The sequence below is a fragment of the Lynx rufus genome, unplaced genomic scaffold (genome assembly GCF_022079265.1).
Source record: "Lynx rufus isolate CCGP_SWC_20201006 ecotype Redwood Valley unplaced genomic scaffold, mLynRuf1.p SCAF_10, whole genome shotgun sequence".
In the NCBI taxonomy this organism is placed as follows: Eukaryota; Metazoa; Chordata; class Mammalia; order Carnivora; family Felidae; genus Lynx; species Lynx rufus.
Genome location: NW_025814824.1, coordinates 39,538,692 through 39,551,849, shown reverse-complemented (window position 1 = coordinate 39,551,849; position 13,158 = coordinate 39,538,692). Strand labels below are relative to the sequence as shown.

The 13,158-nt window shown below is 37.2% G+C and overlaps 1 protein-coding gene across 7 annotated transcripts in view; it reads left to right on the top strand.

Moving 5' to 3' along the window:
* Positions 1-13,158, top strand: part of NFIB (nuclear factor I B) — a 445,905-nt gene that overhangs the window by 344,886 nt on the left and 87,861 nt on the right. For all 7 annotated transcript variants that reach the window (XM_047098082.1, XM_047098053.1, XM_047098045.1 and 4 more), the window contains exon 3: positions 872-925. In XM_047098082.1, the coding sequence (XP_046954038.1) occupies positions 872-925 (54 nt within the window). The remainder of the gene's footprint in view (positions 1-871; positions 926-13,158) is intronic.

Below are 13,158 nucleotides of genomic sequence, written 5' to 3'. Positions count from 1 at the left end.
AGTGTATAATAACATGGGGCCAAATGACACAGATAAATGCAGAGGGGACACGGAGGAAAGAGGAGTGAGCAAGACACAACGGTGTTAGATTAGCTAGGAAGGGCGTGTTGCCTAACTGTAGTATCGCCTCCACGTTGCTTGCCCTACAGAAAGCATCAATGAAGAATAACGTGGGATAGGAAATTCAGATATACTACATTGATCTTTTTCTCCTTATCTGCAGAGTCTGTCTATCACAGATGGAAATTAAATTGATCCAACAATTTGCTCTCCACAAAGCTCTGTTAGTTTCTACCTAGTAATTTATGCTTTTCTTGGGTGTTTGCAAATCGATTGCTATTATGGGATGCAGGCAAATCTGGGCCTGGATCCAGTAGGTTGGGAGATTATGGGAGTGGATATGTGTGTATGCACGTGAAATCCTGGAAAAACAGACTCTCGTTTCTATCTATTATACTCATGGAATAAAAACATTTTCAGGTTCTTAAAAGCATGTTTAATTACACTCAGGTTGCATTTTTAGGGAATGTATCTGCTTTATTTCATATTGCTACTGACAGGCCCAACCTTCAAACCACCTTCAGCGGCTTTGTGGCCAGACCTTTTGTTTCCAGAAAGCCTTGCTCCGTCCTGAGAAGATGATAGATCTCTACTCACCACCCCCCCCCCCATTTGACATAGAAATATGTATGGACATTCATCTAGCTTGATAAATAAAATGTTACCGCTGAAAGGCTTGGGAAAGTATACTTTATTTCAACACTCAGCTTCATTGTTGGGCCTTAAATTTTTTCTTTAAAGTCCGTTTGAGGATTGTGAAATTCTTTCAAAACAAATTAAAAAGAAAACATTTTCTGTGATTTCTTTACAGATTCTGGACAATCAGGAAGTCCAAGCCACAATGATCCTGCCAAGAATCCTCCAGGTAAATATGTGTTCCAGGACGTTTGCAATCTAACATTGTTGGAGAACAAAGGTACCACTGTATTGATAAACACCCCATCATTGGTCAGCTGCCTCTTTTGTTCTGGTAGGCAGGTATGATCAGGATGCCAGGTGATTCTGTGTGGGCCCTTCACAGTGGCGGATACTTCTATACGGGCGTCATCAGTTTTAACCGAATCACCGTTTTAATTTTTGTTGGTGTTTCTGGAAAAATGAACATGCACGTATTTTAGTTGTGCGTTGTTCAGGTGCTAAACGTCATTGCTGCTTAAAAAGCCAAAAAACCCTCTTAGTCATCCTTTTAAAATGCACCAGAAAAAGTAAAAATTTCCATACTCTTATTATAGTTTATCAACCGTCATTACTTTAAAAGGAGGGGTGTGGTCGTGGTTGGGTATGTTTTCAGGGAAGGGTTTTTTTGCGAACGAGTTTTTCTTCCATAAGGTTTTTATTGGATTCCAAGAATCAGGGAATAATGAAAGTCGGACTTTTCCTTTAGTATAATACATGCCAAATACCCTCTTTATTTTCAGAAGTTGTTCCAGATCTGAAAATGGGCTTTTATAACTTGGCTCTCTTCATAGTTTTGTTGTTCCTAAATCTGAACATACAGAATTTGACATTGATTTGGGAGAGTTGTTTTTTTTTTTTTTTTTCCTCAGGACGTAAAACTTGTCAAAGCAGGGTTTCTAATATTTCGTTATCGTAAGGATTTTGGTTATATTTGTAATTTTGGTAAAAGAGTGCTCTAGGAATAACAAAAACAAAACAAAACAAACAAAACAATCCACACTCACCACACGTGCCCTCTACTTCCCAGAATAATCTGATCTGTTTTTTTTTTTCCATTGAAAATAAACCAAAACATTTATGAAAGGTAATAATAAAAGTTTCCTCAGGGAGAATTAGTGTCAGGTCCTTAACTATTCGATCTCCCTTGTCCTAATGCTTTGCTAATATGAGGTGGAAATACCTGAAGAATCCCCAACGTGTAAGAAGATATGTCAGGCCAGTCTTGTTTTAAAATGATGTTGGAAAGATACAGTAGGTAAATACGCAAGGAAAAGTGTGAGGTCCAAACAATATATTTTGTATTTCTGAGTCTTGCCTGTACTTTGTTCTTCATTTTTATCTTAGAAAAAATATATTTTTCCAACTATATCTTAACCTGTGTGGTATTATACAAAACCTTACTGTTGGACAGAAATGACATATAATTCAAAGGTAAAAAGTCCTAATTAAATATAGGTTGAAAAATGTACCCTAAGTTGAATTTTCTCCACTTTTTAAAGTCAGAATCCTTCAAAATTCCTACAGATCAATAACAAAACAGGCAAAAATCACAACAGTTTTAAATGTAATTTCCAGTTAAATGTTTTATTTTATTTTTTGGGTTGGTGGGAGATTAGAACCAAAAAGGCAGACTATTTTGAATCTAATAAATTTTGTCAGAAATTTTCTGAAGTTGAGAAAATTTCATTAGCTTATAATGTCTTTAACTCTCCTAAAATTTCTTCTTTTCAGCTGAGTAATATTTTCTCTGCATAGCATGATAACCCAAAGTGAATTGTGTCCAAACATTTTGTAAAAGCTTCCTCACTCATTTTACAAAGAATGGGGTGGGGGAGGGTTAATAGAAGAAAAGTGGATAAGTAATGTAAGTCAGTCAGACTAAACAAAGGATATGTTCTTTGCATTTGAAATTGATAAAGCTGTTATTGTTTGAAATTCATTTCTGAACATGTACAGAAAGAATTACCCTCACTTAAAAATGTTCTGTACTTAAGCTACGTTCTGTACTTAAGCTGAATAGTTGTTGAATTGTTATATAATGTCAGAATTTGATTTTTCAGTATTTGTCAAGAAGCTTGGTTAAATTTTTTTTTTGCTACCTTCAGCATAGCACATCTCTTAAATCATCTGTTTGCATATAATATGACAAACAGAAGTAATCAAGGTAGGACACCTCTAATTTTTTTCCCTGTTAAATTTTCTTTGGAAATCAAACCTTTTTGAGAACGATGTCTTAAAATTGGGATGTTGTAGATCATACTATGATTAGTTGGATGTTGTATATACTTAAATGGCACATCAATTACCAGTTTCTCAGGTAGAATATAATAAAACATATATGATACCCAAATAAAATAAAATAAAATTTGATTTTTCTTTAATGATTCGGAAACATTCCATCATTTTAACATACATTGTGTATCATTGTATTATGCACCTGATCACGGAGATTATTACGGAATCTGGTTTGAGGAAAGTAAGAGTTTGTTCTGGAATGCCTTGAAATAAATCAAGCCACTAGGAATATAGAATGGTTTCTAATCTGAAATGTGAAAAACCTGAACTTATTAAGGTTTTGTTTTCAGTCAGTTAGGATAAACTATACATATTATTGAAAGCTCTTTTCATTAAGTATAAGCATGTTTGGTATTTTAGAGCCTAATTTATCTTTAGGAGGCTTTTTCTTTGGCTGAAATGTGAAATCTGCAAAGTTTCAGAGGCAGGATCTCAAAAAGGCACAATGCATTCATGGGAAAATTCAGTCTATGACCATAAACAATGAAACAATCACTTTGCTGCTTGTGTTGTTATAACAAAGAGAAGCTAGCTAAACTTTGGAAAAAGGTCTCTTTGAGGGCTAACACTTTTCCTACAACCGGTCGTTTTACTTGGGGGGGGGGGGTGTAAGCCATGCGGCGGCCACCATCTCCTTCTCAACAGCTTGGGAAGAGATGGCGAAAATTCAAGTCCTTTTGGAGGTGGAAGCTCTGTGAAATCTGTTCCCCACGGGAGACGTGAAGGTGGAATCCCAATCAGTCATGCATGTGTCTGCGCACAAATCGAACCCCCCTCTAGCTTGGCTTTTCTCCAGCATCAGACATGACTGTCTGACACGGAGACCACTTCCCTGCTGATTCAGAAGAACTTCTGAAGGGTGACCTTGAAGCTCTTCAAACTAGTCTGGATGTCTTCATATAGGCCTTTAATTTCTTAACTTGTGCTTCTTGTTTGGGTTTAGAACTTAGTGAGGAAACTGAGCATAAGCAAACAAAAGCAGCACATTTTTGCAAGGAGGGATATTTGATATTTGTTATTTCTAAAAGCATATTTGCAGGGGCTTATTTTTATTACTTAAACATTAACTTTAAAAAAAAATTTTTAACGTTTATTTATTTTTGAGACAGAGAGAGACAGAGCATGAATTGGGGAGGGGCAGAGAGAGAGGGAGACACAGAATGGGAAGCAGGCTCCAGGTTCTGAGGCATCAGCCCAGAGCCCAACGCGGGGCTCGAACTCACGGACCGCGAGATCGTGACCTGAGCCGAAGCCGGCCACTTAACCGACTGAGCCACCCAGGCGCCCCTAAATTTTTTTTTAATGTTTATTTTTGAGACAGAGAGAGAGAGACAGACAGAGTGTGAGTGGGGGAGGGGCAGAGAGACAGGGAGACCCAGAATCTGCAGCAGGTTCCAGGCTCCCAGCTGTCAGCACAGAGCCCAACGCAGGGCTCGAACCCATGCACCGTGAGATCGTGTCTTGAGCCAAGGACACTTAACCGACCGAGCCACTATTTTTTTTACTTTAAAAAGCCGTTAAGCAGTTTATTGCATTTCCTTATACTATCTGTGGTTTAGTATTTTGTTTTTATTCTTCGTTACATGGTGGGATGGGCACCGTAATCTTTTCAGGGCTAAGGTGCTCTAAAATTCTGGTGGTGTCCAAGGATATGACATTGTTATTTTAGTCAAGAAGCACTAGACCACTTATTTATTTATTTATTTTTTTGTGATACACATTTTCTTTGTTTACGATGGGGTCGGAAGTAATATGTTTATATTTAGTTACTTCTTTTTGAACATTAAATTAATCCCTTCTAAGCCACGGAACTCTGCATCTTCTCTCAACTATAGCAAATAACTGTTTGGCCCAAAGGAGAGTAAACCACTAATTTAGGGACTTAGACGCTGTCCTAATTTTCTTTGTGATAATTAAAATCTCCATTGTCACTTTCACGAAATATGTGATTGAATGGCTATCTTTTGAAATTAGCTTTGACTTAACCCTGTTGTTCTGTGTCTTAATATTCCCTGAGCTGCGATCTTTTAGATACCCCAATCTCAGTCACTTGCCTAATGCCCGAATAGTTAATAGCCAAGAAAAACAAGGCAATCTGGAAATTGGATTTTGCCTCTAAGTCAGCTAGTCGCTGACACCTCATTTTGGAATTTAGGAAGTCTGTAGTTATGTGGGGAGCTAGCTCTCTCTTGGCTGGAAATACAACAAAGAAATACTGGACCTTAGGGCCATTTTTGCAAATACTACGATGAAAACTTACGAAGCGCTCTAAGTATCATTAACCAGAGCCTTCTCAACTGGAATGACATGGCCTTATGTTACTTTTCTTTTTTGAACATCTTATAGGGTGCTTGTGCTATTTTGTCTGTTGATTGTCTGCGTGTACTCTGGCCAAACCTCTGGAAATCATTAGGATCATATATTGGGTGAATGTCAAATAAACTACTTTATATCCTCTCTGGAACAAGGATGGAACTAGATAAACAATTGAATACATTAAACAAGGAGTATCTATTAACTATAGCAATATTCTCATCTGACATTTAAGAAATTCTTTATTATGTATATAAATATAAATAAATATATAATATAACATAATATAAATTTAATTAATTTGAAATGTAGAAATAAATCTATATAATAAATATATTCCACATATCAGAGAGAGCATATGGTATCTTTTACTGTCTGATTTCTTTCACTTAGGATAATGCCCTTGAGATCCATGTTTTTGCAATTGGCAAGATTACCTACTTTTTTATGGTTGAATAATATTTCATATATATATTACATTACATATATATTATATATATGTATATATATATACACACACACACACACCACATATTCTTTATCCATTAATCCATAGATGGAAACTTAAGTTATTTTCACATTTCGGTTATTGTAAGTAATGCTGCAGTGAACATGGGGATATATCTTTTTGAATTATTGTTTTCGTTTTTGAAAATAAAAACCCAGAAGTGGAATTGCTGATCATGTAGAGTTATATTTTTAGTTTTTTGAGGAGTGTCCATACTTTTTTCCATAGTGATTGCACCGATTTACATTCCCACTAACAGTGCAGTGGGCTCCCTTTTCTCCATAGTCTTGCCTACACTTGTTATTTCTAGTCTTTTGGGTAATATCCATTCTAACAGGTGTGAGGTAATAAATATCTCATTTATTGAGGTTTTGATTTGCATTGTCCTGATTATTAATAATGTAGAGTGTAGAGTATTTATTCATGTACCTGTTGGCCATCTGTGGGTCTTTTTTGGAAAATGTCTATTTAGGTCCTCTGCTCATTTTTTAAATCCGAATTTTTTTTTTTGCTCTTGAGTTGTATGAATTCTTCATATATTTTGGATATTAGCTGCTTATCACATATATGATTTGCAAATACTTCTCCCGATTAATAGGTTGCATTTTTTTTTCTGTTAATAGTCTTTTTTCCTATACAGAAACTTTTTTTGACTGATGTAATCCCTCTTGTCTATTTTTGCTTTTATTGCTTTTGCTTTTGGTGTCAAATTCAAAAAATCATTGCCAAGACTGATGTCAGAGAGCTTACTGCCTATGTTTTCTTCTAAAAGTTTTACAGTTTCAAGCATTACATTCGAATCTTTATTTTGAGTTAATTTTGTGTGTACAGAAGAAATAGTGGTCCAGTTTCATTCTTTTGCATGTGATGGTGCAATTGTCCCAACACTGTTTATTGGAAAGACTGTCCTTTCCCCATTGTGTATTCTTGGCTCCTTTGTCATAAATGAACTGAGTGTATATGTAGGAGTTTATTTCTAGGCTCTCTGCTCTGTTCCATTGATCAGTGCGTGTGATTTTGTAACAATACCACACTTTTTTTTTTTAAGTTTATTTATTTTTGAGAGAGAGACAGAGCATGAACGGGTGAGGGGCAGAGAGAGAGGGAGACACAGAATCGGAAGCAGGCTCCAGGCTCTGAGCCATCAGCCCAGAGCCCGACTCAGGGCTCGAACTCACGGACCGCGAGATCATGACCTGAGCTGAAGTCGGACGCTTAACCGACTGAGCCACCCAGGCGCCCCGACACACTTTTTATTACTATAGCTTTATAATACAGTTTGAAGTCAAGGAGTGTGATGCCTCTAGCTTCGTTCTTTCTCAAGATTGTTTTCGCTTTTTGGAATCTTTCATGGTTGCATACGACTCTTCGGACTGCTTGTTCTATTTCTGTGAAAATTGCCTTTGGAATTTTGATAGTGATTGCATTGAATCTGTAGATTCCTTTGGGTAGTATGAACATGTTAACAATATGAATTCTTCCAATCTGTGAGCATGGAATATTTTGCCATTCATTTTTACTTCATCTATGTCTTTCATTGATGTCTTTTAGTTTCCAATATACAGGTCTTTCACCTCCTTGGTTAAATATATTCCTAGGTATTTTAATTTTTTTGGATGCAATTGTAAATGGGATGTTTTCTTAATTTCTCTTTCTGATAGTTCACTATTAATATGTGGAAATGCAACAGACTTTGAGTATTGATGTTTTATCCTGCAACTTTACCAAATTTGTTTGTTCTAATAGGTTTTTTTATTTTTAGGTTTATTTATTTTTAGAGAGAGAGGCAGAGAGAGGGAGAGACAGAATCCCAAGTGGGGCTTGAACTCATGAACCGTGAGATCATGACCTGAGCCAAGATCACGAATTGGACACTTAACTGACTGAGCCACCCAGTCAGGTTTTATTTAACCTATTAAATAAAAGTAGTAGAGTGGGCATCCTTGTTTAGATCCTGATCTTAGAGGAAGAGCTTTCAACTTTTCACCATCAAGTATATTATCTGTGCACTTGTCATATATGGCCTTTATTATTTTGAGGTATGTTCCCTCTGTACCTATTTTGTTGAAAGTTTTTACCATAAACAGACATTGAATTTTGCCAAATGCTTTTTCTGCATCTACTGAAGTGATTATATCATTTTTAACCTTCATTTTGTTAAAGTGGTGTATCACATTGATTTGCAGATGTTGAACCATCCCTGCATCGCTGGGATAAATCCCACTTGGTCATGGTAATGATCTTTTCAATGTAGTGTTGAATTTGGTTTGCTAATATTTTGTTGAGGATTTTGCATCTATGTTCATAGAAATATTTCTTTTCTTCTGACATCCTTTTCTGGTTTTGGTCTCAGGGTAAAGCTGGCCTCATAAAATGAGTTTGGAGGAGTTCCCTTGTCTTTTATTTGTTTGAGAGGGATTGTGTTAGTTTTTTTTTTTTTTTTTTCTTTTTGGGCGGGGGGACTGGCAGAATTCTGCTGTGAAGCTGTCTATATAGATGTTTGTTGGGAGGTTTTTGATTACTTATTCTATTTCCTTACTAGTAATTGATATGTTCAGATTTTCCGTTTCATCGTGGGTCAGTCTTAGTAGGTTGTATGTTTCTAGGAATTTATCCATTGTTTCTAGGTTATTCAGTGTGTTAGCATGTAATTTTTCGTAGTAGTCTCTTAAGATCCTTTTTATTTGCACCATCAGTTGTTTCATTTATTTCTGCTCTCATCTTTGTTATTTCCTTCCTTCTGCTAACTTTGGACTTTGTTCTTCTTTTTTTTCTAGTTCTTAAGGTATAAAGTTAGCTTGTTCATTTGAGACATTTCTTGTTTCTTGAGGTGGGCATTTATCACTATGAACTTCCCTTACAGAACTGCTTTTGCTGCACCCCATAAATCTTGGTGTGTTTCATTTCCATTTTCATTTGCCTCAGCGTATTTTTGGATTTCTCTTTTCATGTCCTCTTTGATCCATTATAGTGTATATTAAGTGTATATAAGGATATGCTGATCTTGCATTTAAGAAATTCTCTAAATAATAAAAATTTTGCAGTTGATCTCTCCCCAACTCCATTTTATAGGTACTGAGATTAAAGTCAACAGAGGGTTGTCATGAAACTAATGAAAACCAACCAAATAATTATCGATAAAGCTAGCTTAGCTCAGTAGCTGTAGTTATCGTTTGTTGGAATCAGTAGGGCCCATATTTGCTTGACTTCTCACTGATGTCTCCAGAACTTAGAATTTGGGACAAACTTTACTCTCTAATAGTTACAGAAGTAATATAACATTTTTCTTTTTGCATGTGAAGGCACATACATTTTTCATAGGCCCCGGAGGAGCTCATAAAGCATGTTTTGTCTTAGAATATGATGTTCAAAGTCAAAGAAAAGAAAATTTACTTGATTTTTTAAAAAAATCATAGCCTATTTACTCCTCAGTAAGTTCAGACCCACCCATTCTCATGTTCTCATTTATTGTATCCATAAGAATCAAGCATTTTTTTTAATAGAGAAAAAGGCACGATTTCATGAAATTTAGAAGTAATTTTAAACTTTGGCATTAGACAATATACAACAGAATATAAACAGGCTTTCTATTCATGGAAGTATAAATAGAAATACAGTGGAAGGATGGTTAACTGTGGTAAGGCTTGACATCGTAGGTAAACCTTTAATGTAATTTTAGAATGAGGTCTTGTACAAGTCAGTGCAAAAATAAAAGGATTTTTTTTTGTAACAGATTTTGTTTCAGAGACATTTTTCCTTTTTATCCTCTAATTTTTTCAAGATATCACATTCAGTAAAGTTCTTAAATGTTCAAATTTAGAATAGAATTCAGAGTAAAGGAGTAGAAGATTAGGAATGCGTTTTCTTGGCCAAGTCCTCTTTAAAAATTTTTTAAAAATTTTTATTTATTTTTGAGAAAGAGAGAGACAGAGTGCTATGGCGGGGGGTGGGGGGGTCGCAGAGAGAGACACACACACAGAACTCGAAGCAGGCTCCAGGCTCTGAGATGTCAGCACAGCTCGAACTCAATGAATGTGAGATCATGACCTGAGCTGAAGTCAGACACTTAACCGACTGAGCCACCCAGGCGTCCCTTGGCAAATTATTCTTAAAAAACCAGAAGGGCGGGGCGCCTGGGTGGCGCAGTCGGTAAAGCGTCCGACTTCAGCCAGGTCACGATCTCACGGTCCGGGAGTTCGAGCCCCGCGTCAGGCTCTGGGCTGACGGCTCGGAGCCTGGAGCCTGTTTCCGATTCTGTGTCTCCCTCTCTCTCTGCCCTTCCCCCGTTCATGCTCTGTCTCTCTCTGTCCCAAAAATAAATAAACGTTGAAAAAAAAATTTAAAAAAAACAAAAAAACAAAAAAACCAGAAGGGCACATCGCCCTCAGCTCCTTATTTTTATAGGCTGCATATGGGTGCTTGGGTACAACCCCTACTTTGCAAAAGTTGATCTGTATAGAAGTAGCACCAGGCCCAGCCTCTACAATGGTTTTAGTCTGATCACCTAGTACTACTTTTGGGAGGAAAAGATAATTTCAGAATGTCTTATAAGGCCATGAAAGAAGGAGATACTTCCATGTCTCCCCAATTACCTACCCTGTTGGGCAACAAATAAAATTAATTGAGTGCCCATGGGTTGCTGGATTCAGAATTAAATATTACATTCCAGGATACAGGGTGTGGGTTGAGTCGGCTTTAAATGGGTAAAGTCTACCATTGGCCTTGGGGAAGTTGGAAACATACACCATGCTACACCAAGGACAATAAACATCTGTCTATAGGTGGATTTTTCTGTAATGGATGTTTAATGAGCATCTATTGTATGCATGGCTCTAGGCTAGATGCTGTGGAAGGTAAAATAGCGAATGGTTTTTACAGTGGTTTTGCATTACAAATGGACCTTGCCCTCCCCACACTTTTGTTTTCATAAATACATAACATTTTATAATTTTAATGCAGACCACTTGAGGAAGAGTCAGTGTGAGAACTCCAGTGTCATGGGAGTTCAAAGTTGTGAAATACTGTTTCCAACCATTGTAGGGAGCAAGGTGGAGTGGGAAGAACATGAACTTTGGAATTAAATTTGTCCCCCTGAATCGAGGCTCCATGTTTTACAATGATCATGAGGCCCATGAGGAGCATGAGCAAATCAGCCAACTTCTCTGGAATTTGGCGCAATTCTACCCCCACCAGTTGTAAGCATCAGATGGGAGAGCATACTTGGCAAGTAGCAGGTGTTTGGTACAAGCGAGGGCTTTTCCATCCTCCTTTCTCTTCTAGCTAGGTTCATCAAAAAGACTTCCTACAGGAAGTATCGTGTGATGCGGATCCAAATAGAAATGTGTTGATTTGTTTTACGTAGCATTCTTCTAAAAGCTTAAGATGAAATAGACAAAGTTATAGCTCAAGATAAGATACATAAGAAGAGAATGTTAGAGATTATATAAAAGAGGCAAAGAAAGATATTTTCAAGTTTTATGCGGGGTAGAATTGTAGTTTTTAGGTAGTCACTTTGGTTCTAAGGCTTTTGACATCAAAGGAGATGTGGTGTGAAATTTTGTGACACAGTTTCTAGTAGTGATATGAGAAAGGATACAAATGTATCATTAGCGATTGCTTTTCCCTTGGCAACAATTTATATCTTAGTCCTTTGTATTCACATCCTGCAAATATTTTTCCCACTTGCCTTTTTATAGTGGTCCTACTTTTGGAAGCCGCCAACTTTTCTGTCTCCATTGAAAATTTTCTGTGTCCCCTGCTTTTTCCAGCTTTCTGCATATATCACCTTTATTCATTCCTGGCAACTTACTTCTTGTTTAAAAAAATGAGTCTTTTGCCCCTCCTTCAGACACTTCCTTCAAATTAGAGTCCCATATGTCCCTTCTTCCTCATGAAAAGGACTCTAAAATTCCTCCTTAACTTCTCCCACACCTGTGCTTCTGTCTCCACATAAAATGATGCTCATTTAAGCTCATAACTTTTTATGATCCTAGGCCAGTGGTTCTTTTCCATTCTAGTCCAGCTCCAGTGTTCTTGAGCATTTATTCGATCCAGTTGACCATGTTCTACTTAAAACTCCCTTGCTTTTTTTAAAGTTTTATTTTATTATGATACGAATACTTAATATGAGATTTACCCTCTTAAGCCTGTTGATTAGCAACTCCCCATTTCCCCTTTACCCCAGCCCCGAACAACCACGAATTGACTCGGATTCTGTGATGTTGGCTATTTTAGATACCCCACATAGGTGGAATCGTGAAGCATTTGTTTGTCTGTGACTGGTTTATTTCACTCAGCATGTTATTTTCAAAGTTCATTCATGTTGTTGCATATTCCACAATTTCTTTTCTTTTTAAAGGCTGAATAGTATCCCCTTGTATACATACACCATACTTTCTTTGTACATTCATCTATCAATGGACATTTAGGCTCTTTCCACATGTTGGCTATTGAGAAGAGTGCCAATAGTGAACACGGGAAGGCAGATATCTCTTTAATATCTTGGTTTTAGTTCTTTTGGATAAATACCTAAGAGTGAGATTGCTGGATCATACGGTAGTTTTACTTTTAGTTTTTTGAGGAACTGCCATACTTTTCTCCCATAGTGGCCTCACTATTTTGCATTCTCACCAACAGAGTGCAAGGATTTGGACTTGCCCACATTTTCCGAAACACTTGTTGCCATTTGTTTACTTGACAATAGCCATCCTGATAGGTGTGACGTGATATCGCGTTGTGATTTTTATTTGCATTTCCTGAGCCTTTTCTCATATGCCAGCTGGCCATCCATGTGTGTATCTTCTCTGCAGAGACCCCACTCAAATCCTTAGCCCATTTTTAAGTCACATTAGTAGTTGTTTTTGTTCTGCTTTGCTACTAAGTTGTAGGAATTTCTTTTCTAGCTCCTTCTCAGATAGGTGGTTTGCAACTGTGTTCTCACATCACATCACAACAGGGTGTCACAGTAACACCCTGTTAAGTGTTTTCCTTTGCTGGGCAGAAGCTCTAGTTTGATACAGTTTCACCTGCTTTCTGCTTTTGTTGCCTGTGCATTTGAAAACAGGGCCTTTTCCTAGTAACCGGGAACCATTATGTTTCCTTCCAGTTGCTTCTTCCCTTTACTTAACCAGACTTTTATCTTTAGTTCTCCATGTGTTTGCAGACCACCCCCCCCCCCCCGCCGTGACTTCAAGGTCATTTACCTTTTGTTATTCTCAGATATGCACCTTTGGAACAGATCTCTCTCCTGATGTTTCATGTGCCCAACTACTTTTTGGACACGGTTCCCTATACGTCCCATGGGC